This window comes from Jaculus jaculus, chromosome X (assembly GCF_020740685.1).
Source record: "Jaculus jaculus isolate mJacJac1 chromosome X, mJacJac1.mat.Y.cur, whole genome shotgun sequence".
In the NCBI taxonomy this organism is placed as follows: Eukaryota; Metazoa; Chordata; class Mammalia; order Rodentia; family Dipodidae; genus Jaculus; species Jaculus jaculus.
In genome coordinates, this window is record NC_059125.1 from 128,812,833 (window position 1) to 128,836,527 (window position 23,695).

The 23,695-nt window shown below is 43.0% G+C and overlaps 1 protein-coding gene across 1 annotated transcript in view; it reads right to left on the reverse strand.

Annotated features, from left to right (window-relative positions):
- Positions 1-16,516, reverse strand: part of Frmd7 (FERM domain containing 7) — a 57,696-nt gene extending 41,180 nt beyond the window's left edge. Inside the window, exon 1 of the mRNA XM_004653973.2 lies at positions 16,429-16,516. Coding sequence (XP_004654030.2) covers positions 16,429-16,485 — 57 coding nt within the window. The 5' untranslated portion in view covers positions 16,486-16,516. The remainder of the gene's footprint in view (positions 1-16,428) is intronic.
- Positions 16,517-23,695: the final 7,179 nt, after the last annotated feature.

The window sequence follows — 23,695 nt, forward strand, 5'->3', positions numbered from 1 at the left end:
GTGGGAGGGGATGTGACGGAGAGTGGAGTTTCAAAGGAGAAAGTTGGTGGGGGGGGTCAGGAAATTAACATGGGTTATTGTCTACAATTATGGAAGTTTTCTATAAAAAAAATTAAAAATACTTGAAGAAAAGGCAACATATAAGTGTATTCCCATTACAAGAAAGGCATGCATCTTACACATTTTACCCATATAATCAGATACAATCTATTTTCTAAGAAGTAAACAGAACATGATTGAAAAGTTTGCACCCGGCAAACTGCCTGAGGAATGGAAAAGGAAGCTTCTCTAGAGCTGGGCTGAAGAACTCCACCCTTCTGTGGGGTGACTCTGGAAAGAAGAGGTCCACTGTGAGCCTTGAGAGGCTCATTACCAGGCAGCAGCAGTTCCTCACAAATGGAGCTCTCGGCAGGCAGTGGAGTCTTTTAACATCTGGTAGACAGCAAGGTGCAGTTGCACATAAAACAATAAGGGAGCTGGAGAGATGGCTTAGTGGTTAAGTGATTGCCTGTGAAGCCTAAGGACCCCAGTTCAAGGCTTGATTCCCCAGGACCCACGTTAGCCAAATGCACAAGGGGGCGCACGTGTCTGGAGATCCTTTGCAGTGGCTGGAAGCCCTGGTGCGCCCATTCTGTCTCTCTCTATATATCTGCCTCTTTCTCTCTGTCTGTAGCTCTCAAATAAATAAATAAAAATTTAAAAATCACTAATAAATAAATAGGAAGAAGATGGAGGCTCTTTCCCCAGAATCCAAAGGACTCCACCATATACCCTAGAGAGAACAGCACAGTTCATCTGGGTACTTAAGATGTCCTGGTGGGGGTAGCAGAAAGAGTAACCCTCTGAGTTGCCTGTACATGTGTGAAATTCTCACCAAATGTACAACTGGTTTTTATTTGATTTCTGAAATGATAAAGTGCTTTAAAGTGCTGGGTGTGTGAAGATGGGAGACTGAAAGTTGACTGGGATTAATTGCTCAGAAAGATTTCTGGCTGTGGCTGGTGGGGGGGGGGGCTCCTGAAGTCTCAATTGAGCAACTGCCTATCACCTCTTTGCCTCGGGCCGTATTGATACCAAGGAAGCCAAATTGCAAATTGTAAAGAGAACTCTGGAATGACATAGCTGGTGTGGTGTATGATAGGCGATACTTTCTGGCAGACACCTTTTCAAAGCTACAAGGGAATGAAAATGAGAATGCTTCATTGCCTGGGGTCTCAAGGAGGCCTAGAGATGACCTGGACAGGTCTCATCTGATTCATCCTTTGCCAGATTAGTTACATGGAGTCTAAGAGACTCTCACCTCTCACTAACCCTTTATACTAAGGGAGAAAGGGGAAAAAATAACCCACAAGATTACCATCCTAATAGCAATCATGTCCCCACTCCTGGGACATTGAAATTATCACGTCGGTACTGGAAAGACTGTTGCAAAGTGACAGTGTAATAACAGCTTTCTCAAGCCAGAGCTCTCAAGTCTTGTCGAAATTACTAGCTACTCTAGGTAATTAAAACAATTATAATTGTTTGTTTCCATGTAACGCTTCAGCACTAAATCCATTTGGTGGGCTTGAAGCACAACCAGATTCCAAATGGTAGATGGAATTTTCTTCTAAATTTGAAATGGATTCTATATCTATCTAGCAATGTAAGACAACAGAACCCAAGAGCCCATTAAGCATCCCACAGTCCAAGCTTGTCATTCTCCAAGTATGCAGGCTGAGATACGGTACAGCTAAGACACTGGCCCGAGGTTTGTGAGCAGGTGATTTGCACACCTGGGGATGGAACCCAGGACTCCTGGCCTCTAGTAATGTGTTCATCTCAGGATACCAGGCTGCTCACAAATATAATGGGAAAGCTAATAGCTAGGAGTATGAAGAGGAAGAAAGATAAATGAGATAAGACTCTCCTTGTTTTTTTTTTTTTTTTTTTTTAAATTTGGTGCTGGGGTTGGAATCCAGGGCCTCAGGGATGTGCACTGAGTGTACATGCAGCCCAACATCTAATAAGCATTCTTCCCAGTCAGTGTTCCAGATTCAGTCTGGGTTCCCTGGCATAATCATCTTTTCTCACTATTGGACCGAATTGTTGACTTTCTTTTCTCTCGATATGCTTATAACTCTGATGTGTCTGCTTGTCTAGCCTCTCTCACCTCCAGGTTCCTGTCTCCTCCCTCCTTGAATCCATTTGTTCCATTTTAGAGAGTACTCATCCTGTGGTCCACCTATGGGCAGAGTGGAAGCTACTCCTCCATTCTGATGGGTTGTGAGTTCTACAGAAACTCTATAAGGATATATCTATATCTATCTAATCTCTATCTCTATCTATCTATCTATCTATCTATCTACATATATATATCTTTGAGGAATAATGCCTTTTAAACCCTCTATTTAAAAAGAGACTGTGCCGAGTGTGGTGGCATATGCCTTTAATCCCAGCACTCGGGAAAAAGGCACGAGGAAGAAATTAAGTGCTTAAAATCCCATCAAGAAACAGCCAATCTAAAGACATTACAGTAAGGCTTTTTAGATAATTCTCAGTGTCTATGAAATAACAATGCTCTAGGGATCAGCTTTTAAAAACTCCAGTCTTGAGGGAATTGCCACGGGATATTTTTTTATAATCATGGAAAATGCTAATAAAAATTAAAAAATAAATAAATAAAAACTCCAGTCTTGGGCCGGGCGTAGTGGCCTTTAATCCCAGCACTTGGAGGCAGAGGTAGGAGGATCGCCATGAGTTCAAGGCCACCCTGAGACTCCATAGTGAATCCCAGGTCAGCCTGGGCTAGAGTGAGACCCTACCTCGAAAAACCAAAAAAAAAAAAAAAAAAAAAAAAAAAAAAAACCTCCAGTCTTATATCAGGAATCCCATAGGAAACCACTTTGTTGGGCACATAAGTTGTTTTCTTCTTTTTGTTATTGCAAACAACACTAACATAAATATCTGCGTAGAAAACACTTCATCTTTACATATAACCTGAACTATTTCCTTAGGATACTTTCTCACAGAAATTGAATTTCCTTATCTTGTTTAGAGCTCATTGTTCGATTGGTTGTTTTATTTTTGCTTGAGGCCTATAATTAAATAAAATTAATAAATTGAAAATGCTTAGGAAATTTTTTTATTTAAATACTGAACTATAAATACAAATTATGAGAAGGATTCAGGACAGTGATTTTTCTTACTCAGTAAACCAGTGAAAAGATTTTTTGAACCCAAACTGGATATGGGAATTCAGGAGGCAGCAAGCTACAGGGAAGAGGCAGGCTCTGAAGTTGGCATGTTTGCTTTTTTATTTATATTATTATTCCTGTATATATTGAGAGAGGGAGAGAGACAGAGAGAAGACAGAAAGAAAGAGAGTATAGGAGTGCCAGCGCCTCCTGTTACTGCAAATAAATTCTAGATACATGCACCACTTTGTGTGTCTGGCTTTGCATGCATATTGGGGAATTAAACCCAGGCCATCAGGCTTTGCAAGAAAGTGCCCTTAACTACTGAGCCATCTCTTCAGCCTTGCATTTACTTTTAATTCCGTATTCAAGTCCCTTGCAGCAGCATGACTTTGGGAATCACATGTAACCTTGCTGAATCTAAATTTCTTCATATGAAAACCTCCATATATTATTGTTTGGCTTCTGCTTGCTTTTCCTGTCTCAGCTCTCAGTCTCTCAGCACGTTCTCCCCTCACTTAAAAAAATATTTTATTTTCATTTGTTTATTTGAAAGAGAGAGAGAGAGAGAGAGAAAATGGGGTTGCCAGGGCCTCCAGCCCCTGAAAATACATGTGTACCACTTTGTGTGTCTGGTTTATGTGGGTCCTGGGGAATTAAACCTGAGTCCTTTGGCTTTGAAGGCAAGGTCCTTATCTGCTAAGCCATCTCTCCAGCTCTCTCCCCTCATTTATGAGGTTCAGTCATACTAGTCTACTCCACAGGTCCATCCTTGCTTCTCTCTTTGTCTGGACCAAACTTCAACGCTGCTCTTTCCATCCCACCCCTGACTCCCCAGTACAAGCGTGGATAATCGCCATTGATTATTTAGGGTTCAAGTCAAACATAGAAGCCCTTAGAAAACTCTTTGTGACTACTCCGTTCCATACAAACACTTCCGTTTGCATGAGGTGTCCCTCTTCCATGGTGCCAGGGAAAACTTCTAAGGTAGCCGCCCCGTGCAAAGTCCACACTGTCATGTAAGCATCTGTGACTAATTTCCTCTTGCTCCAACAACCGGTGAGCTCTTGGAGGACACGTGCTACTTCATGCCTCACTCGGCCCCCTTCAGAGACAACTCAGAGAGTGGAGGCAGAGAGCACTCCCAAACACTTGCTGAATGAGTGAAGAATGCATGAAAGAGTGACGTCACACCTGTATCCCAAACTTAGTCACCATGTTAACTAAGGTCAGTGGAAATGCATGAGATGTAGCTGTTTGTTAGGTCCAGGAAGCGGTATCTTATAGCTTTGCAGGTAGTCTGTAACAGAGATGTTTCAATCACTTAAAAATGTGACGCTCCGGGCTGGAGAGATGGCTTAGCGGTTAAGCGCTTGCCTGTGAAGCCTAAGGACCCCGGTTCGAGGCTCGATTCCCCAGGACCCATGTTACCCAGATGCAGAAGGGGGCGCATGCATCTGGAGTTCGTTTGCAGTAGCTGGAGGCCCATTCTCTCTGTGTCTCTGTCTTTTTCTCTCTCTGTTGCTCTCAAATAAATAAATAAAAATGAATAAAATATTTTTTTTAAATGTGAAGTTCTAGCCGGGGCGTGGTGGCGCACGCCTTTAATCCCAGCACTCGGGAGACAGAGGTAGGAGGATTGCCATGAGTTCGAGGCCACCCTGAGACTACAGAGTGAATTCCAGGTCAGCCTGAGCTAGAGTGAGACCCTACCTTGAAAAAAAACCAAAATAAGAGTGAGACCCTACCTTGAAAAAAAACAAAAATAATAATAATAATAATAATGTTGCAAAGTGAAGTTCTGGAGATCCTTGGTTTGCAAGTCTGCTGAAAGGTGAATTTGGTCATTGTGGAAGGAAACTCGGAGGACAAAGGACGTCTTGTTGAAGACAGCTAAGCCCTGTGATTAGTGGTGAGGCGCCATGCCTAAGTGCTTCCAGGGTCTGGGGTCAGCTCACCCAGACAGAGCTCCCCTTTCTGGCCTCACACCTTGGATCGAGAGGAGGAGGAGGTTGGGAAGAGTAAGAATACAGAGAAAAAGACTGGAAGGACATTTCTATAGCATGGGCACAAGCAACTGTGTTTAGAACTAGACAAGTCCTACATCAGCGAGCTCCCCAGCCCCACCGGCGTGCCTCCCTGAAGGCGCGTCCCCTTCCGTTCTTCGCAGAAGTGCCAGACCCTAGTCTCTCCTTGGCCAGCTCTGTCCTGCCTTGTAAGGTGCAAATGAACTCCAAAGGGTAGAGCTCTCCGTGGCAAAACTGGTCTAACCAAATGTTTTTCCAGCTGTGACAGTCTGGCACAATGCTATTGAGCGGCACCAAGTATCCCAAAGGCTAGCCCTGCTCTCGGACTCCTGGCTGGCAGGCTTCAGACCCTTTGGGCAAAGGGCTGGGGCATTCCTACCACCTCCCAATTGCTTCTGCCCCCCCAGGTCATGGCCTTTTGACCTCAAGACATCGGACTCAATTTCTCCTGCTCTGCACTGCAGTTGACAACTTCATTGTCTTAAAGCACAAGACGAAGCTCTTAAGAACACAGTGGGTTTGTGTTCCTGGCAGGAACACAGTGATGCAAAGACACAGCAACTGCCCCTTGGGAGGAAAGAGAGACATGAGACTAGAATTCGCTGGAATCTTGTTTGGTTTTTGCGACGGAGCTCTGGATAAAGGGGAGCGAGCGGCAGCTGTCTCCTCGGTGCCAGGGCAGTGTGCACAGCAGGCAGGAGCTGTGTGGTGTGATGAAAGGTGAAGGCGTGGCAAGGTCCCAGCTAGCTTGAAATCCTTCACTAACATTCCTGCGAGTGCAGACTTGAGCAAACACCCCGCCACCATCCACCTGGCTCCAGAGCCAGTTCCCTGGTCTCCTCCCTCCAGAGCTTGCTTCAAATGTTCTTGGGTTTGCTTCCCTCCTCTGTTCAGTTGTGGGGATGGAAGGAGAAAAAGGAGGGTTAGGGGAAGGAATGGAAGGGTGCTGGCCAGACCTCTCTTCTGAATTCAAACAAGAAAGCCTCCAGGCCAGCCAGGTGACAGCAAATGATGGGCCCCCAGAGAGGAGGGAAGAGGGGCGCTCAACCTACACCTGGCCCTCTGCTCAGGCTGGTTTCAGGCCAGACAAAGTACAAGTGCTTTCTTTCTTTCTTCTTCTTCTTCTTTTTTTTTTTTGGTTCAATTTATTCCCCAAATCAACAAACCTTTGGCTGTGAGAGACAGAGCAAACTCAAGTTTAAACAAAAGCATTCATCAGGCAGTATGGGGGCCCCCTGCAATGACAAATAAATCCCTGGCAAAGAGACAGATAGCATTGGCTAGGCTGGGCTGTTAGGATTCCAGGCTGATTTTTTTCTGACCTGATCTCCAACTTCCCTTCACTTGGCCTTCCTCGCACAGGCAGGGTGGTGGTGAGATGAGCGGGTCCATCTGTTGGTCTGTCTATGGGCAAACATTGACTTTGAGGACCCAGTGTGGAGAAGGCTTCCTGGATATACCTACTGGACATCTTATGAACTCCTGGAAACTCAGGGGGTCTCGCTACACACAATGCGATTACCCTTGAGTTAATGCCTCCTGCCTCACCACTGATCAGCCAGGAGTTTGAAGCTGGTTGGACTAGGACTTGAATCACAGCTCACTCGCTAACTTAAATAACACTGGTGGGATCTTTTTCTTTTCTTCCCTCCTTCTTTCTTTTTTTTTTTTTAAAGTTTTTTTTTTAAAGTTTTTTTTTTTAATTTTTTATTTATTTATTTGAGAGCAACAGACAGAGAGAGAAAGAGGCAGAGAGAGAGAGAGATAGAGAGAATGGGTGCTCCAGGGCCTCCAGCCTCTACAAACGAACTCCAGATGCGTGCGCCCCCTTGTGCATCTGGCTAACGTGGGACCTGGGGAACCAAGCCTCGAACCGGGGTCCTTAGGCTTCACAGGCAAGCGCTTAACCACTAAGCCATCTCTCCAGTCCCCCTCCTTCTTTCTTTTCCCTCTTTCTCCCTTCTTTCCTCCCTCCCTCCTTTTCCCTTTCTTTCCATTTTCTAACTTTCTTTCTTTCTTTCTTTCTTTCTTCATTCCTCCTTCCTTCCTTCCTTCTTTCTTCCTTCTTTCTTCCTTCTTTCTTGGAGGCAGGTTCTCACTGTAGTCCAGGCTGTCCCTGAACCCACAGAGGTCCTCCTACCTTGATCTCCTGTGTGCTGGGATTGCAAGGTGTGTGCCACCAAGCCTGGTTCCATGCCTGTACAGAGATGTTGCCGAACTCAACCGCTTCGACAGTTGTTCCTTGGGCACAAGTAGCAGGATGAGTGTTCACCATCTAAAATTGGAACCTCGCTCATGAGACTTCAGCGTAGAAAACACTGACACAGCACTCCGTGGCCCTGTTCCCTCACATGTATTCATGTGTAACAATGCCATGGAGTGGGTGCTAATACTTTTACAGATGAGAACACCTGAGTTCAGATAGGTTATGGAACTATGGGAGATAATAACACTCATTTCTTTGATTTGTGTGAAAATTAAGTAAGATAGGGAATGCAAAGCATAACTGAATATAGTCTGCTGAATACTATTTATGATAATTATTCAGTCCTTTTGCTGTTGTTATTCACGTTTTCAGTATTACTGTAAATAGTGACTGTGGAGTAATACACAAGTCAATCAAATGCAGAAGGTTTGATTATTTCCATCTAGTTCTTCCAAGGAAAGCCTGCATTAGTTTAGATACCTCTGGACAGTTATTATGGACCTTCCCAGGATTAATGACTCTGGGAGGGGAGTAAAGACTCTGGTTGCTGACTAAGCAGAGGCCAAACCCCACACAAAGGCAGAATAGATTAACACGCCCCCCCACGCCGCCACACCAACCTCCCCAAGGGAAATGAAGAGCTGGGAAAGTACAGCTTGAAGGTTGTTTGCAAGATCAAGTACTACCAAGAGAAACTCCAAGCTGAGGCTGAGTCCCTGTTCCTGTGTGGTGTGGTAAAGAGTAGACATGAAGCGCTCTGCAAGCAAATGTGGGCCAGTTTCCAGGCTCTGAGAGCTGACACATGTTAGGGACCTTATCTCTCTGCTGTCCTCTTTCTTGTCACAATAGTTTCATGAGGTAAGTGCCATGACTTGCACTATCTTATTGATAAGAACACTGACTCAGAGAGCCCATGTGACCCTCCTGAAGTCTCATGCATTAAAACTGTTAAGACTTGGGACTATGGGGATCTGCCCAACTCCAGATATGTTTCTTCCCATAATCCCACCTGTAGATCCAAAGCCAGAGTGATCATTGTTTAGCCTCAATGTCCTGTTGTGTTCTCATCTTCCTACCTTCTCACTTCCCCTTTTATATCCAGACGGTGGTCATAAACGCTTTTAGAAACTCTACCTCCTTTTCATCTCTTATATCCATCTTTCCTTTGTGGACTTATTATTGGTTAAATTCATACCTCATAAGAAAGAGAGAGAGAGAGAGAGAGATAGCTCTACCTCCCTCAGTTTTCTTGTGGACTCTCAGTCTGGACATAGGAGCCCAATAATAAAAGAAATAGTAAAAAGTGGGTTAATTAAGAAAGATAAAAGCATAAAAGTTTTATGAATTAATTTTGCATGTACACAAAGATCTTCACAATAATGACATCTGAAGGAATGATCAAAAATGATGCGTTCAAATTTTAGACAAGGAACAGTGAATTTGTGACTAATAACATGACAGCTTGATATTAGACAAGGGGAGTAAATTCTATGGTTGTCCGTATAGAGATATATTGCCGCGGGGGGAGGGGGATGTGGACACTAGGGAAAGATAAGGATTACGTCAAAGGTTTTGTTTATTCTGGTTCACTGCCGCCTTAATGACCAGTCTCTTGTGACCAAGGCTATTTTCCAGCGTTGGTATGTGAAGGCCATCCCTGCCGAAAGACTCTTTATGGCTTGCTGCATGTAAGAAAACACAGGCCAAATGGCCCTTTCTGAAGTTACACTTCCTCAAAGTGATTTCAGCTTGAAATAATCAATAGACGAGTCTGCCATGTTTTAAGATGGTATATCTTTAACTCCTTCAGCTCTACCAGGCTGGACTATTGCTGTTCCGACATATTCATAGGAAGTAGTTTGACCGTCTTAAATTGGATGCTATCATCCAGATTCTACCTGGCATCTCTAGCTCTTAGGACACGTACTGTGCTAAATACTAATTGAGCAAATGAAAACACAAGTTAATAAAGCCATAAGTAGATACAAAGGCCCACACTTTATTTATTTATTTATTTATTTATTTATTTATTTGAGAGCGACAGACACAGAGAGAAAAACAGATAGAGGGAGAGAGAGAGAATGGGCGCGCCAGGGCTTCCAGCCTCTGCAAACGAACTCCAGACGCGTGCGCCCCCTTGTGCATCTGGCTAACGTGGGACCTGGGGAACCGAGCCTCGAACCGGGGTCCTTAGGCTTCACAGGCAAGCGCTTAACCGCTAAGCCATCTCTCCAGCCCCCACACTTTTTTTGAGAACTAAAAATTCCTTAGTTCGCGATTTCCTTCCGATATAGACCCAATTTCTTCATATAGAGAGCACATTTCCTCAACAATACAGCTGCTGGCTGTCTTGATGAACCTTGATTTCAGCTGTTTTTTGCTATCTTCCTTTCAAGTCTGGCCCCCCATCTCCAAGCGACCTCTCAGTTATGTGACCGGACCTTGTTCACATTGGCATATTGTCCTTCAGTCTTTCCTTGGCAGAGATCACCATTCTCCCACTCCACACACTAGCTTACACAGTTCTCTCCTATTCAACAACAAAAAACAGCTTATTCTTTGGGAAGATTTTCTCAATACCTTAAGACTAGGTTTTTATATTTGACAGAACTTAGACTCAGATAAGCACTCCCCAAGGCTCCACAGTCGGCAAATGGCAGATTCAAATGTATCATGGTTTATCAGACTCAAGGAAGCATTATCTTATGCATGTTGCTCTTCCAACAACCCAGGGAGCTAAAGGGGTTACATGACTGGCCCAAGGTTACATGGAACAGGTATCATAGCCCCAAGTCCACGTGTATTCCATTATTCAATTATTCAATTCCTCTTGTTGGAGTTGGAAGAACTTAGCCTTATGAAGTGGGGAAGAGGATTATCTATTTCACTAGTGACCAAACTACAAAAGATGAATCAGCCAGGTGTGGTGGTGCACGCCTTTAGTCGCGGCACTTGGGAGGCAGAGGCAGGAGGATTGTCATGAGTGTTAGGCCATCCTGAGACTCCATAGGGAATTCCAGGTCAGCCTGGGCTAGAGTGAGACCCTACCTCAAAACCTCCCCCCCCAAAAAAAAAGATCGATCAGTGTTACAAATTGAAAAACAAACTCCTAGGGCTGGCAAGATGGTCAGTGGAGAAAGCATTTGTACACGGAAATTCTGAGTACCTGAATTCTGATTCCCTGACCCTACATACAAGCCAGAGTTGTGGTGGGTTTTAGAATCCCAGAGCGCCTATGGTGAGAAGGGTGGGTTTCCCAGAAGCTTATGAATGGATCAGTGAACAATGGTAAGAGACTCATCTTGTAATGAGGTAGAAAGTGGGGGCCAACTCAAAACCTGATCTCTGACCTCCACACAGGTGTTGTACCATGCAAATTCACATACATACGCATGTACACTAAGTAAATAAATAAGATAAAATAAACAAAAAAGACAAGAATAAAAACCAGCTCCTAGACAAATAACCATAAGGTAAAGACCATCACTGATTACCAGCACAAGGGGGAAGGAGACCAACACAGAGGAAAATCAACTCCTACCAAATCAGAGAGCCAGAGCCTCAGAGGCCCCCAACACCTTAGCACTGAAGCAGACCCAAAATGGCTCAGGGAAATTTTGTGGAAGAGGGGCCGGAAAGAATGTCAGAGCCACATGTTGGGTCATGATATGCAGAGACATTTAGCATACCAATAACTGTGGGCTAACTCCACAATGCACGACCCATTTACATCAACAAGGAGGGGCCAATGGGGAGGGGGTAGGTCATGGATGAGCCTAATAATGGTACCAAACTTCCTGTATTTGATGAATACAAAACTAATTAAAAAATAAATTAAAAAAAATCAAAGCCAGGGCTGGAGAGATGGCTTAGCGGTTAAGCGCTTGCCTGTGAAGCCTAAGGACCCCGGTTCGAGGCTCAACTACCCAGGACCCACGTTAGCCAGATGCACAAGGGGCGCAACGCATCTGGAGTTCGTTTGCAGTGCTTGGAGGCCCTGGCGCGCCCATTCTCTCTCTCTGTCTGTTTGCCTCTTTCTCTCTCTGTCTGTTGCTCTCAAATAAATAAATAAACAATTTAAAAAAATTTAAAAAAAAAAAAATCAAAGCCAGGTATGATGGCACATGCCTTTAATCCCAGCACTCTGAGGTAAGAGGATTGCCATGAGTTTGAGGCCATCCTGTGACTACATAGTTAATTCCAGGTCAACATGGGCCAGAGTGAGACCCAAACTCAGAAAAAAAAAAAATCAAAGCCTTAAATCCCACCACCCAGGAGACCGAAGCAGGAGAATCACTGTGAGTTGGAGGCCAGCCTAGAGCTACAGAGTGAGTTCCATGTTAGCCTGGGATAGAATGAGACCCTACCTTGGAAATACAAAAGAAGCAAAGAAAGTCACTGGGCAATTCTTTTCTATTTACCTTAAGTTATACTTGGTCTGGACATTGCCTCCTTATTGTTTCTGTGGGCAAATGAGACCTAGTAGCCTTTATGGTGCATTCCCAAGGGTATCAGATGAACTTATTCGTTGTTTTTCTTACAGGATAATTGCTGTATGACCAGTACAATCACTTAGCGATCAGGTCAACATAAGGGCAGAGATATTTCAAACTCTTGTTTTGACTCTAGTCTTCAGAAACTATGAAAGTGAAACATGGTTTTGGGAAATCAAACACAATAGCTTCTGTGAAGACAGAAATGCAGCAAGCAAGATGGAGAAGAAGTCAAACTGAACCGTGTCCATGATGGTGATGATGGGATTGCTATTTTATAAAACGCTCCATCTAAACCTGGACTGAACAAATAGCTCTGGTTTCAAATAAGGTTGCCTTCCAAAGACATTCATCATGCGTCCTAGTGTGTGCTTCAGGAGGTCTTTGGGGACTCAGTGACAATACGAACCTTACCTAATATATACTCTAAGAGCTCAGGAAGCCTTAGCCTTGGCCATATCCCCTTTTCCTGTCAAGAAACTTCCTAGTCTTCATGTTGAGAAAACAAAACTAAATTTATACTACAACCACAACCTGACTGCATTTCTCCCCCCATTCACTCACTCCCATTATCATTCTACAACGTCACCCTTGGTTGTTTTGTGATATAGTGCCCCTGATAATAACAGCACCAAGGATGGCACCGATATCTGACAACGATCACATTTATGAAATGTATATGAGAACCTAAAATGCAAGGTGAGGTTCCCACTAAACTTATTTTCTTCATAGGATTACGCTTTAGTAGGCACATTCTAGCAATCCTGAAGTCGCATACCTTTCCTGCACCCCCTAAACACTCTTGAAAACTTACACAGGGAAAGGTTGACTGATATTTTCAGAGTTCATCTATAAAATCAGTATGCAGTGCCTCAGCAAAAAAAAAAAAATAGGGCTAGAGTGATAGCTTAGTGGTTAAGGTGCTTGCCTGCAAAGCCAAAGGACCTAGGTTCGATTCCCCAGGACCCACATAAACCAGATGCACAAGGTGGCCTATTCTAAGCCAGAGGCACAAGGTGGCCAATTCATCTGTAGTTCAGTTCATTTATAGTGGCTGGAGGCCCTGATGTGCCCATGTTCTCTCTCTCTCTCTCTCTCTCTCTCTCTCTCTCTCTCTCTCTCTCTCTCTCTTTCTCTCTCCTCAAATAAATAAATAAGTTAAAAATACTTTAAGCAAACAGGATGCCTGTTTGTTTGCCTGTTCCCAGTAATCCAACCAAAGGGACTGGCAAGATAGAGACAACACAGGACAAACACACAACCACACATAAACACATCAACAATGCGATGAGAGAAAAAGGCATCACTAAGGCCACACTGGTGGTACTCAGCTATCAGCTATTCCTGTCCAGGCCCTACAGTGTGTTAGCTCTAGAACTTTGCCTGTCCCTAACATAAAGCCAGTTGTGCCTAGAACAGGGGTATGGAACATAGGAAGCCCTCAGTAATACTTTGTTAACTAAATGGCTAAATTAACGAACAACTAAAAAGCCTCAAAGATAAGCTTTAGTTGTGGATGTAGATGAATATTTTCAAGCTATTAACTATTAGAATTACACATATAATTCCTCAGATCTGACTTTTCTGACATTATTTGGCCTCCTTAATAATTAATTAAAGGACCCCAGTGACCCTAATTTCACTGTAAATGATGACCCTGATATTCTGGTCTCTGAATTCAGCTCTTGGGAAGTGTAAACACATCATGGTTCCCAATCTGTCGGCCTGATCCAGACGTTGGATGCTGACATTACCAAGATAATGCACTGGAGTTGGGCCACCCCTACCACAGCACCATCACCGTCATCACTGTGTCTACTATTGTTAACGAGGACAGTGGTGGATGACCGGATGCTAGGTCAGGGTTCTGTCCCCACAGGACAAAAAGAACAGGCTGTTAATTAGTCCTCTCCTGATGGCATTATTCTATATAATAATATATCCTTTTTATATTTCTCCCACTCTACTTCCTATGAAATCAACCCAAATGCCTAAGAGTTCACCATTTCCTTTATGTAACCAATTATTTTCTGGACTCTTATCATGAAGGACAAGTCTCCCTGGGGATGATTTATACCTCCAGAGGCTTCAGTTAAATGCACTATCAGAGGCACCTCCACATGGCTTTACTCAGCTACTAATGAGCTCTCCTCTTTATTATTCCATGCATTTTTCATCCTATTTAAGATACTAGTAATAATATGAGCACATTTTTCATGTTGCTTTTTTTTTGTTTGTTTTTGTTTTTATCTCTCGGAGCCCAGCCTGGCCTCAAATTTGCTATGTAGTTGAGAATAACCTTGAATTGCTGATCTCCCTGCTTCTGCCTTCCATGTTCTCAGATCGTGTATGTACATGACTTCAGATTGTTTTTATGCTTTTGAATCAGTGAACTAATTTCTACCACGATTCCCCTGATTTCTAGGGATTGCTTTCCCACACTGTTCTTCTTCCATGGGTAAGGAAAGAGGATCCATGATTGACAAAAGTCACAAATGTTCCCTGCATGCCAATTTATATCCCCCCCTTGAGGTCCCTGTGAAATGGATAATATATAGAAGCAGTATTTCAGGACTTCCTCCTGACAGACGAGTGTTCTGGATCCAATTGTGGATGGAAGTGTGGGAGGAGTTCTGGGTTGGAATCGCAGCTTTGTACTTGCATCCTGGATGATCCTGCACAGGCTGCTTCTGTTCCCTGAACCCTGTCTCTTAATTTACATGATGGGAAAAGATCTTTGCCCTGTCTTCACTCACGGAGTGGAATGAAAGATCAATTGACCTAATGGATGCGAAGTGGCTTTGAAGACTTGAATTGCTACCCAGCAGTGACTCAGCGCCCCTGCTTTAGCACCATCACATCATCGTCACCGTCATCACTATGTCCCCACTACTGTTAAGCAGTGAGAACAGTGGTGAGTGACCGGATGATAAGTCAGGGTCTTGTCTCCACAGGACCAAGCTGCTCCACACACTGCAGCGAATGCGATGGGCGTTCTTGGTTAGCACCACGATTGCTAGTTATGGAATGGCTTTCCAAACAGCGGAAGGCTTCAGGCGCATTGACACCTGAGCTGCCAGGTATCGAACCTCTCCCATGATCTTTCCAAGGAACACAATGTGTTGCAGCTGGAAACAGACAATCTGACTCGCAGCCAAATCATACTAGCTTCAGGTTGCCGGAATCCACTCTTCAAGAATTGAGTTTTCTGCAGCTATAAAACTGTGCTCTCCACTTTCCATCTAATTGGCTCAGAATTAGAATGGCACATTCAGAAAACTCTTCTGTCACTTTTGGTCAAAGATTTCTCTTTGAGTCGCTTGAACTCGCTATTAAAAACGTAGCCTAAAGCGGTGTCTTTTGAATATCCAGCTCACTAAATCAGGTACTTGGGCACTGTGGGCATCCACGAGCGGCTTGCAAATGGATAAACTCCTCAGAAGACATATTCCACTCCTTAACCATACTTCCAAAGAAGAATAGGAGATGCCTCATGCCTCTAATGGAAGCTATTTGCTACAAAAACAAATCATTCAGGTCCGTGGAACTAGAAATGCCTTTTGCACACAAAATTGAAAGAAAGAGACAGCAAAATAGCAGCTGAAGCCAGAAAGTCATCACCCCAAAGCACATGATGCAAATCAAAGTGAAATCTTCATTTGAAAAGGGGCTACCCACACACCCCATATCCCAGCTCAGCTTATAATAGTTGTCAGTTTATGTGGAAAAGAAAATAACCAGCATTTTCGTATGAATTTCAAGGAAAATGAACTATTTGTTCCTTGTTGGTACCAGATGTAAATATCAGAGCAAAGAGCAGCTTGGTTTCTGATTTTAAAAGATGTAGAACATTTCAAAATGCTCATGCATAAATCCTGACATCAAATTGTACGGCTCCTAAGATGCTGCGACGTGAACACCAAATGATGTGCTTAATATGTTTGTTCTTTCTTAAAGAGAGGAGGTATAATTGTATGCAATCATCCTGTAGCTAGGAATTATATTAAGAACTCTGAACTCTAAGTACTAAATCAAACTAAATCATCTCTTACCCGATCTTCCTCTTTTATACTTGTCATGACTTCCTGAAGTTCTTATTAGAACTGCATAATTCTATGCCCCATAACGCAAAGGTTTTCTGCAGAAAAGGAAGGCAGCTTCCCTCCTCTCCTTTTCTTCAGAACCCCAGGAGTGAGACTTAGAGAGAAATCATTTTAATGAACATCAGAACCGTACTGGGGAGGAGAACAGAGTTATCACGTTTTTGCCTTTTCTCAAGTATTTAGCATATTTTGAAAATCTGTTTTCATTGTCCCTTGAGCAAAAAGAACATGTTCTAGAAGAACGGTTAATGGGAAAACACGAGCTACTGCATGACATTAAATACAGATTTCTTTTCCGCAAAACCACAGTCCTCCCTCCTTCTGTCCTAAAGAAGACATAACATCGCTGCCTAATGGGCTGTCCACAAATGACCGTTATTGAATGAATAATAAAGGAATAATAGCAACGTGATTTCCACTTACATCAACCACAAAAATCTTCTGGGAATCATCCAAAAACTGCACTTTTAAATGTAGCATCGTCGGAGAGGTCGCTGGGCTGCGAGCAGGCTCAGAGTGCTGTGGGCGCTGTGACAGGAAGGGGGCTTTCTCCAGGAATCTCACTCTCAGCTGGCTGCGGAGCACTCAGGTCCCCCCACCCCCCAGCCAGGCATCCCTACTTTGAGCAGGGCCCACTTCTGTTGGCTTGAAGTGAAGCATACTCAAGGGAGTTTGTGTGGGTGATTGCCGGGGATCAATACCCTCAGGGTGGCCTCCTCTCCTGGTCACCATGAAATGCAACTGGACTTTGCAACTAGGTGCCTTTCTACAAAGGCAAGACAGCTGGAAACAGTTGGCATTTGTTTGTCCTCACAAAAGCACAATGTGGAAAACACTCGATGAAGTGCCGAATAACCCATCCTCAAAAGTAAAAAGATGAGATTTAGTCTCATATCATGCTAGAAATTTCATGGGCTGAGCTAGGAAGCCACATGATAGATACGTTAAAAACAGATGTTCTTTTAATTGTTTGGAATTCACATGACTTACAAATGAAGACCAGTGTCATTTATACATGTATACAGTCATATATAATAAAATTATGTACATGGGTATATATGCATTAAATTACTTTGGGGGCTGGAGAGATGGCATGGCAGTTAAAAGGGGGTGGGCTTGTTTATTATTTTGAATTTCCATGAACGCTAGTAGCCAGGAATATACAGACGGCCTCATTCTTACTGTTGGCTATTTCATTCTGTGACACCTCTATCAGTAACCAATTTGATTCATCTTCTATGATGGCTGTCTTGCTCCTAGTGTTTCCTTATGCAAATACATTACAGGCAAATGTGAATGTATTTATGTCACTTAGGTAGCAGGGTATTATGATGTTTCCTGTCTTCCTTTTCTCACTTTATACACCCTGAAGCTCTCCCTTCTGCAGAGCCTGGGAAGCATCTCTTTGCATTTTGCATGTTAACCATGGTATACTCAACCAGCCTGAGACTCATAGTTCTGCTTCAACAAGGCTGAAATGCCTAGTGTCCTACCTATGTGACTTGACTTATGTGTAGAGCAGAGTTCTAGAAGTGAGGCTATTGGTCAGGGTAATGTATTGGTAGTAATTTTGCTAAGGGTTTCTAGATTTCCCTCTATAAGGGCTGTTGTGGGTTGAATCATATCCTTGAAAATTCCTATGATGAAATCCTAACGCCCACTCAAAATGTGCATGGATTTGGAGGTTTGGAGAGGGGGTTGGTCTTTAAAGACATAATGAGGAGGTAATTAACTTGAAATGAGCTTATTAGTGTGAATCCTAATCCAGTCTGACTGGTGTCCTTACAGGAAGAGGAAAATCATACTCAGACACAAACAAGAGAAAAGATAATAAACAAATAGTTTGAAGATGTAGGGAGAAGATGAACAGCTAGAAGCCATGAAAAGCAGCTTCAGAAGAAACCAATCCTACGCCACGAACTCAGACTTTTACTTCTGCAAATGTAAGAAAACAAATTACTGTTGTTTATGCTACCCAGGCAATGCTACCAAATTATATACTGATTATATCCATTTGCAATCCTGAAGGCAATGCATAAGAGTACCTCAACAAGGTGTGATGTTAATTTTGTCAAAATGGATACCTGAGGAAAAATAATGTCAGTGTAGTTTAAAATTAGGAAAATTTTACATTGAAAGATATATTGAAAATCTTTATGTTTAAGGAGCATGCCAATTTCTTCCTTTGTTAGTGAAAAGCCTGTTCATGTATGTTGTAGTCAGTTCTGCATTACTGGTAGAAATCACCCAACCAAGAGCAGCTTGTGGGGGGAAAAAAAACAGGTTTATTTTGGCTTACAGGCTTGAGGGGAAGCTCCATGATGGCATGAGCAGAGGGTGGACGTCACCCCCTGGCCAACATAAGGTGAACCATAGCAACAGGAGAGTGTGCCAAACACTAGCAAGGCATACTGGCTATAACACCCATAAGCCCGCCTCCAACAATACACTCCCTTCAGGAGGCATTAATTCCCAAGTCTCTATCAGCTGGGAATGTAAGTTTATGGGGGACACATGAATCAAACCACCACATTCCACCCCTGGCTCCCATAAACTGATAACCATACATGATGTGAAATGCAATTAATTCATCCTACGTTAAAAGTTCCCATAGTTGTTTTTTTTTTTTTTTGAACAATTCCAATGATGTTCATACATCCCCATAGTCCAAGGTCTTTTAACTGAGCCATAATGCCAAAAAGTCCCCCAAAAAACCATAATGGCACAGAATAAACATTCACACTGCAAAAGATGGCACTGGGCATAGCAAAGAAACATTCAGCCAATACAAGATTTACAACAACCAGGGCAAACATCAAACTCTGTAGCTTCAGGTCCAACAACTCTAGCCAGGGACAAATCTCCAAGTCCGATAATTCTAACCAGCAACAAGTATTTGGAGCTCCAATTCTGTCCCTTCAGGGGCTGGAGAGATGGCTTAGTGGTTAAGCGCTTGCCTATGAAGCCTAAGGACCCCAGTTCAAGGCTCGATTCCCCAGGACCCACGTTAGCCAGATGCGCAAGGGGGCGCATGTGTCTGGAGTTCATTTGCAGTGGCTGGAGGCCCTGGCATGCCCATTCCCCCCTCACCCCTCTCTGTCTGTCACTCTTAAATAAATAAATAAAAATAAACCAATTCCCCCCCTCCAGCTAGGCTACTCACAGTCCTGGAAAACTTCATCAGGGCTGGAAGCTTTCCTTAGCAGCCATTTTGTGGTCCTGGCATCTCCACTGGGTCTCTGTCCACTGCAATCCACAGTTCATTCTCATGGCCCCTGGGGTCTCCAACCAGCAAACCTGCTTCACACTGCCCATGGCCATTTCCAAAACACAAGACTGTGTTTCAAACTCAATGACTCTCTCTTTCCTGCATTTCTTAAACTCTACAATACCAGGTAGTGTGCCAGTTTGTTAATCCAGGGGGGAATAAAGCAGACTTTGAAGAGCAGGACACTCCTTGAGCACTCAGGCCACTTCAAAAGAGTCTACATTCTTCCTGTTGCTCCAGTGCAGATCAGCTGGCCCAATCTCAAACGTTTTAATCTCTCAATTGTAGCTGAAAGGGCAACAGTTCACCCAAAGATTTTTCTTTCTGTGCCATATCCCTCTGCTCACACCAGTTCATTTCTATGCAAAGCAAACCTGCACAACTTCTCAAGACACAGGCATGACAGCAAGCTTTTCACATAAACAATCTCTAGCCCAGTCCATCCAAAGCTTTCTCACCCTCATAAGTCAAACCTCACAGTCCAGAGTTTACTGCCTTCAGGTCTTTCAACTCTGACCAGAATAGTCCATCAAGCTGTATTTATAGCATTTCAAGGCATCTCTTAGGCCAAGGTTTCAAATCCTTCCTCATTCCTCTTGAAAACCAGCTCCAAAAGGCCAAAGCCACACAGTCAGGTGTCTAGCAGCAACCCCACTTCTGGTACCACTTTACTGTTGCAGTCAGGTCCGTATAGCTGGTAAAAATCACCGAACCTCCATGATGGCAGGAAAAATGTTGACATGAAAAGAGGGTTGACATCACCCACTGGCCAACATAAGGTGGACCAAAGCAACAGTAGTGTTGCCAAGCACTGGCAAGGGGATACTGGCTATACCACCCATAAGTCCACCCCAAACAATACACTCCCTCCAGGAGGCATTAATTCCCAAACCTCCATCAGCTGGGAACCTAGCATTCAGAACACCTAAGTTTATGGGTGACATATGAATCAAACCACTGCAATGTACTTTGACATTGACCTTTAAAAAATATTTATTGAGCAGGGCATGATGGTGCAGGCCTTTAATCCGAAGAGGTAGGAGGACTGCTGTGATTTCGACGCCACCCTGAGAGTACATAGTAAGTTCCAGGTCAACGTGGGCTAGAGCAAGATCCTACCTTGAAAAACCATATATATAGGCATATGTGTGCCACAATGCACCACTTTGCTTCCACCTTTATGTGGTTGTTGGGAAATTGAATGCAGTCTGATGGACTTCACAAGCAAATACCTTTAGCCACTGAGCAATCTCCCTAGTCCCATATCTACCCTTTAAAATATTGCTCTATTATCTTTTCTTCTCCATTTCTGGGAATTCTTTTAAGAAATGGGAAAAGGTATGGTTCATTTATAGAGTGCCTATCTAGCATATATGAGATTCTGGATTCAATCCTTGGTACAACAAAACAAACACATAAGCAAATAAATGAATTATAGAAACATGAGTCACTTGCCTGTGACATGAGTTACAAATATTATCACTCATTTTTCCTTTGTTTTTTGATCTTGCTTATGTTGTGTGTCTCATGTGAAGTTATTTTGTGTAGTCAATTGTTTTTAAAATAGTGAATTTTGAGTAACAGGTCTTCTTCACCCCTATGTTTTCTTTTACTAATTAAATGGTTTTTAAAACTTAAGACTTTGATTTACTTGGTTTTTGGCCTAATATATGAATCCAGTTTAATCTTTTTATAAAAGGATACTCAGTTGTCTAGACATTATTAGCCAGAAAGTTTATTTCTGCTTCCATTATTTAAAGGAGCTGCATTTGGTGACCATTGTCCTCCAGTGGCTCCCATTGGGCTCCCTAGCACTAGGAGAGCTAGCCAGGGGGCGGCGGGGGGGGGGGAGCTAGTTTCCCTTTCAGTTCCACTGTGGTATTGTGATGTCAGCCTGTGGTACTTTCAGCAATAGTGTCTTACCTTTTATCTCTGGCAGGCAATCAAATGTTTTAGCAATGGCCTACATTATTTTGGAGATCCTGCAGACTACAAAAGCACCCAACCAAACAAGAAGTACATACTTGCAAATAGTGGCAGGAAGCCTCTGTGGGTAACCAACTGTTCTCTGCTTGGACATTAAGCCTACTCAGTGGGAAAGAACTCATATCTGGTTCTGGAAACGAAGTCAGAATCCCATGGTCAGGACACTCAGACATCAGTGAGAAGCCTCCACTACTCTCTGGAGAACAGTGGGCTTGCACATCAGAAATCCCTCAAGTAACTTTGCATACCCCCATTCACCTAAGCTGCACTCAATCTTGGTGGGAGAATCTGTTTTATTTTACAGATGGCAGAGAAAACAGAGGAGATCCAAGATTCATCGATAAAACATGGAGATAGCCAACTGCCCACCACAAGACTTGCCACTTCTACCACATCTGCCAGGGCCCAGGAGAAATCGCAGAAGAAGAGGTCGCAGGAGTACTGCTCTTAGTGCTAGCCTGACAACCAGCTCTTGGGTAATGGTGACAGACAAGGTGATCAATCAAAACCTATCAAAGCAGGAATTCAGAGGCTATAGAGAATTCATTGTCATGTAAGCTATCACATGTTCTGGACTTTTCTGCTTGCTTCATTGTGGTGTCATTCAATTTGTTCTGCTCTCAATATTTCTTTGAAGTAGCCAGTGATATTCACATTATGTATTTTTCGGTGAAGACACTTCATAGTTGATGCTATGCACTTCATATGATAGCACATCAAGCAACATATATCTAGTTGCTTCACTGTTAGTGGTGCTAGTAATTGACCAATGAGTTTGGGTGATGTGTGCCAGGCCTTAAAAGTATCTCTCGTATAAAAAATAGTATCTCTCATAAAGATTTTCTATATTTCCTAATATATCCACTCCTCCATGTCATCTCTGGTTACATTATAAGATGAAGATCTTCCCTGCCATCCTATCTTCTAATTAACCATTGTTTTAAAATGTAGACGGAATGCTGGGCGTGGTGGCGCATGCCTTTAATCCCAGCACTCGGGAGGCAGAGGTAGGAGGATTACTATGAGTTCGAGGCCACTCTGAGATTCCATAGTGAATTCCAGGTCAGCCCAGGCTAGAGTGAGACCCTACCTTGAAAAACCAAAAAAAAAAAATAATAATAATTAGAAGGAATTTAATTTTCACATTCCTTTTATATCATACATATTAAGTTTTTGTATGTGTGTAGCAGTTCTTCATTTGATACTTAGGTTTTTCAGGGATAATACAATTTTATTGTTTGGTATATAGAAATAATTTTAGCTCTTCCTTTCCAACTCTTGTGACACTATTTTCTACTTTTATCTAATTGGCTTACACATTACTCCCAATGAAATGTTAAACAATCGTGACAATTATGGGCATACTTTTGTCCCTGACTTTAGAGGGAACATATCCAGCACTGCCTCATTAAATAAAACAGTGGCCTTGGAAGGAGACATTTTTAAAAGTACATTTAAACCAGATTAGGCAAGAAGCCCAAAACACCACCCTTTGTCTATATTGAACCAACTTATTCTATGTCATTAAATAAATAGGCTGGTAAAATTATTCTGATGAAATTCTGTCCTTTGATGGACAAGGGTGCATACCATCGCTAATATTTTGACAGCTCACAGCACAGTCTCCAAAACAACTCCTACTGAAAAGGCAGCTGCAAGGCGGGTACATGAAGCAGAAGTTCTGGTGACAACATAGTCTATTTTGAATCTTATAAGCAATATGACCTGGGATAGGTCACTAGCCCCCTGTGCCTCAGTTCCTGACTGATACAGCAGGGTAGCATTCCTAAATCAGAGTTGTTCAAAGAAATAAAACATCAACGTTGATGAAAACAGATTTTCTTGTGCCTGGTACACGGTGGACAACTCAATAAAATGCTTTTTGAGTAGGTGAATACCAAGAAAATAAATATGCATAAATGACCTTTCTTGCTGAAGTTTATATGGGTAAATAAGTAATGAATTGAATCTTTCTCTTTTTTTTTCCACCCAGATTTTATTCCTTTCGTTTTTACTGGCAAAATGTTGTGAATACACTGTGATCCCAAACAGGAAACTCTTCGAAAGGAAACTTTCTGATTCTCCTTTAGAGCAGAAATCCAAAGTTGAGCTCACCCTTGGAAACATGAACCTGAGCAGTCTGTCCTCACTTAGTCTCTGCAACCACGGATATGTGGAGAGGCAGATCTGGGCAAGGGGCCAGAAGAGGAGCAGAGGAGAGCAACTATGGATTCCAGGCTTACCAAGCTGGATACTGTTAGAAGAGTGTGCCAACATCGAGTTTAGCATTACTATTTTTAAATAAATGCCATGCACTTCAACAAAAAATAAAAGAAAAAGCACTACAAACTTTTCACCTAACTATTCTAAGAGTGGCCTGTGGTGCCACTTGAACAAAGTTAAGAACTCTGACGAAAGTCGTGCCCTTACTTCGTG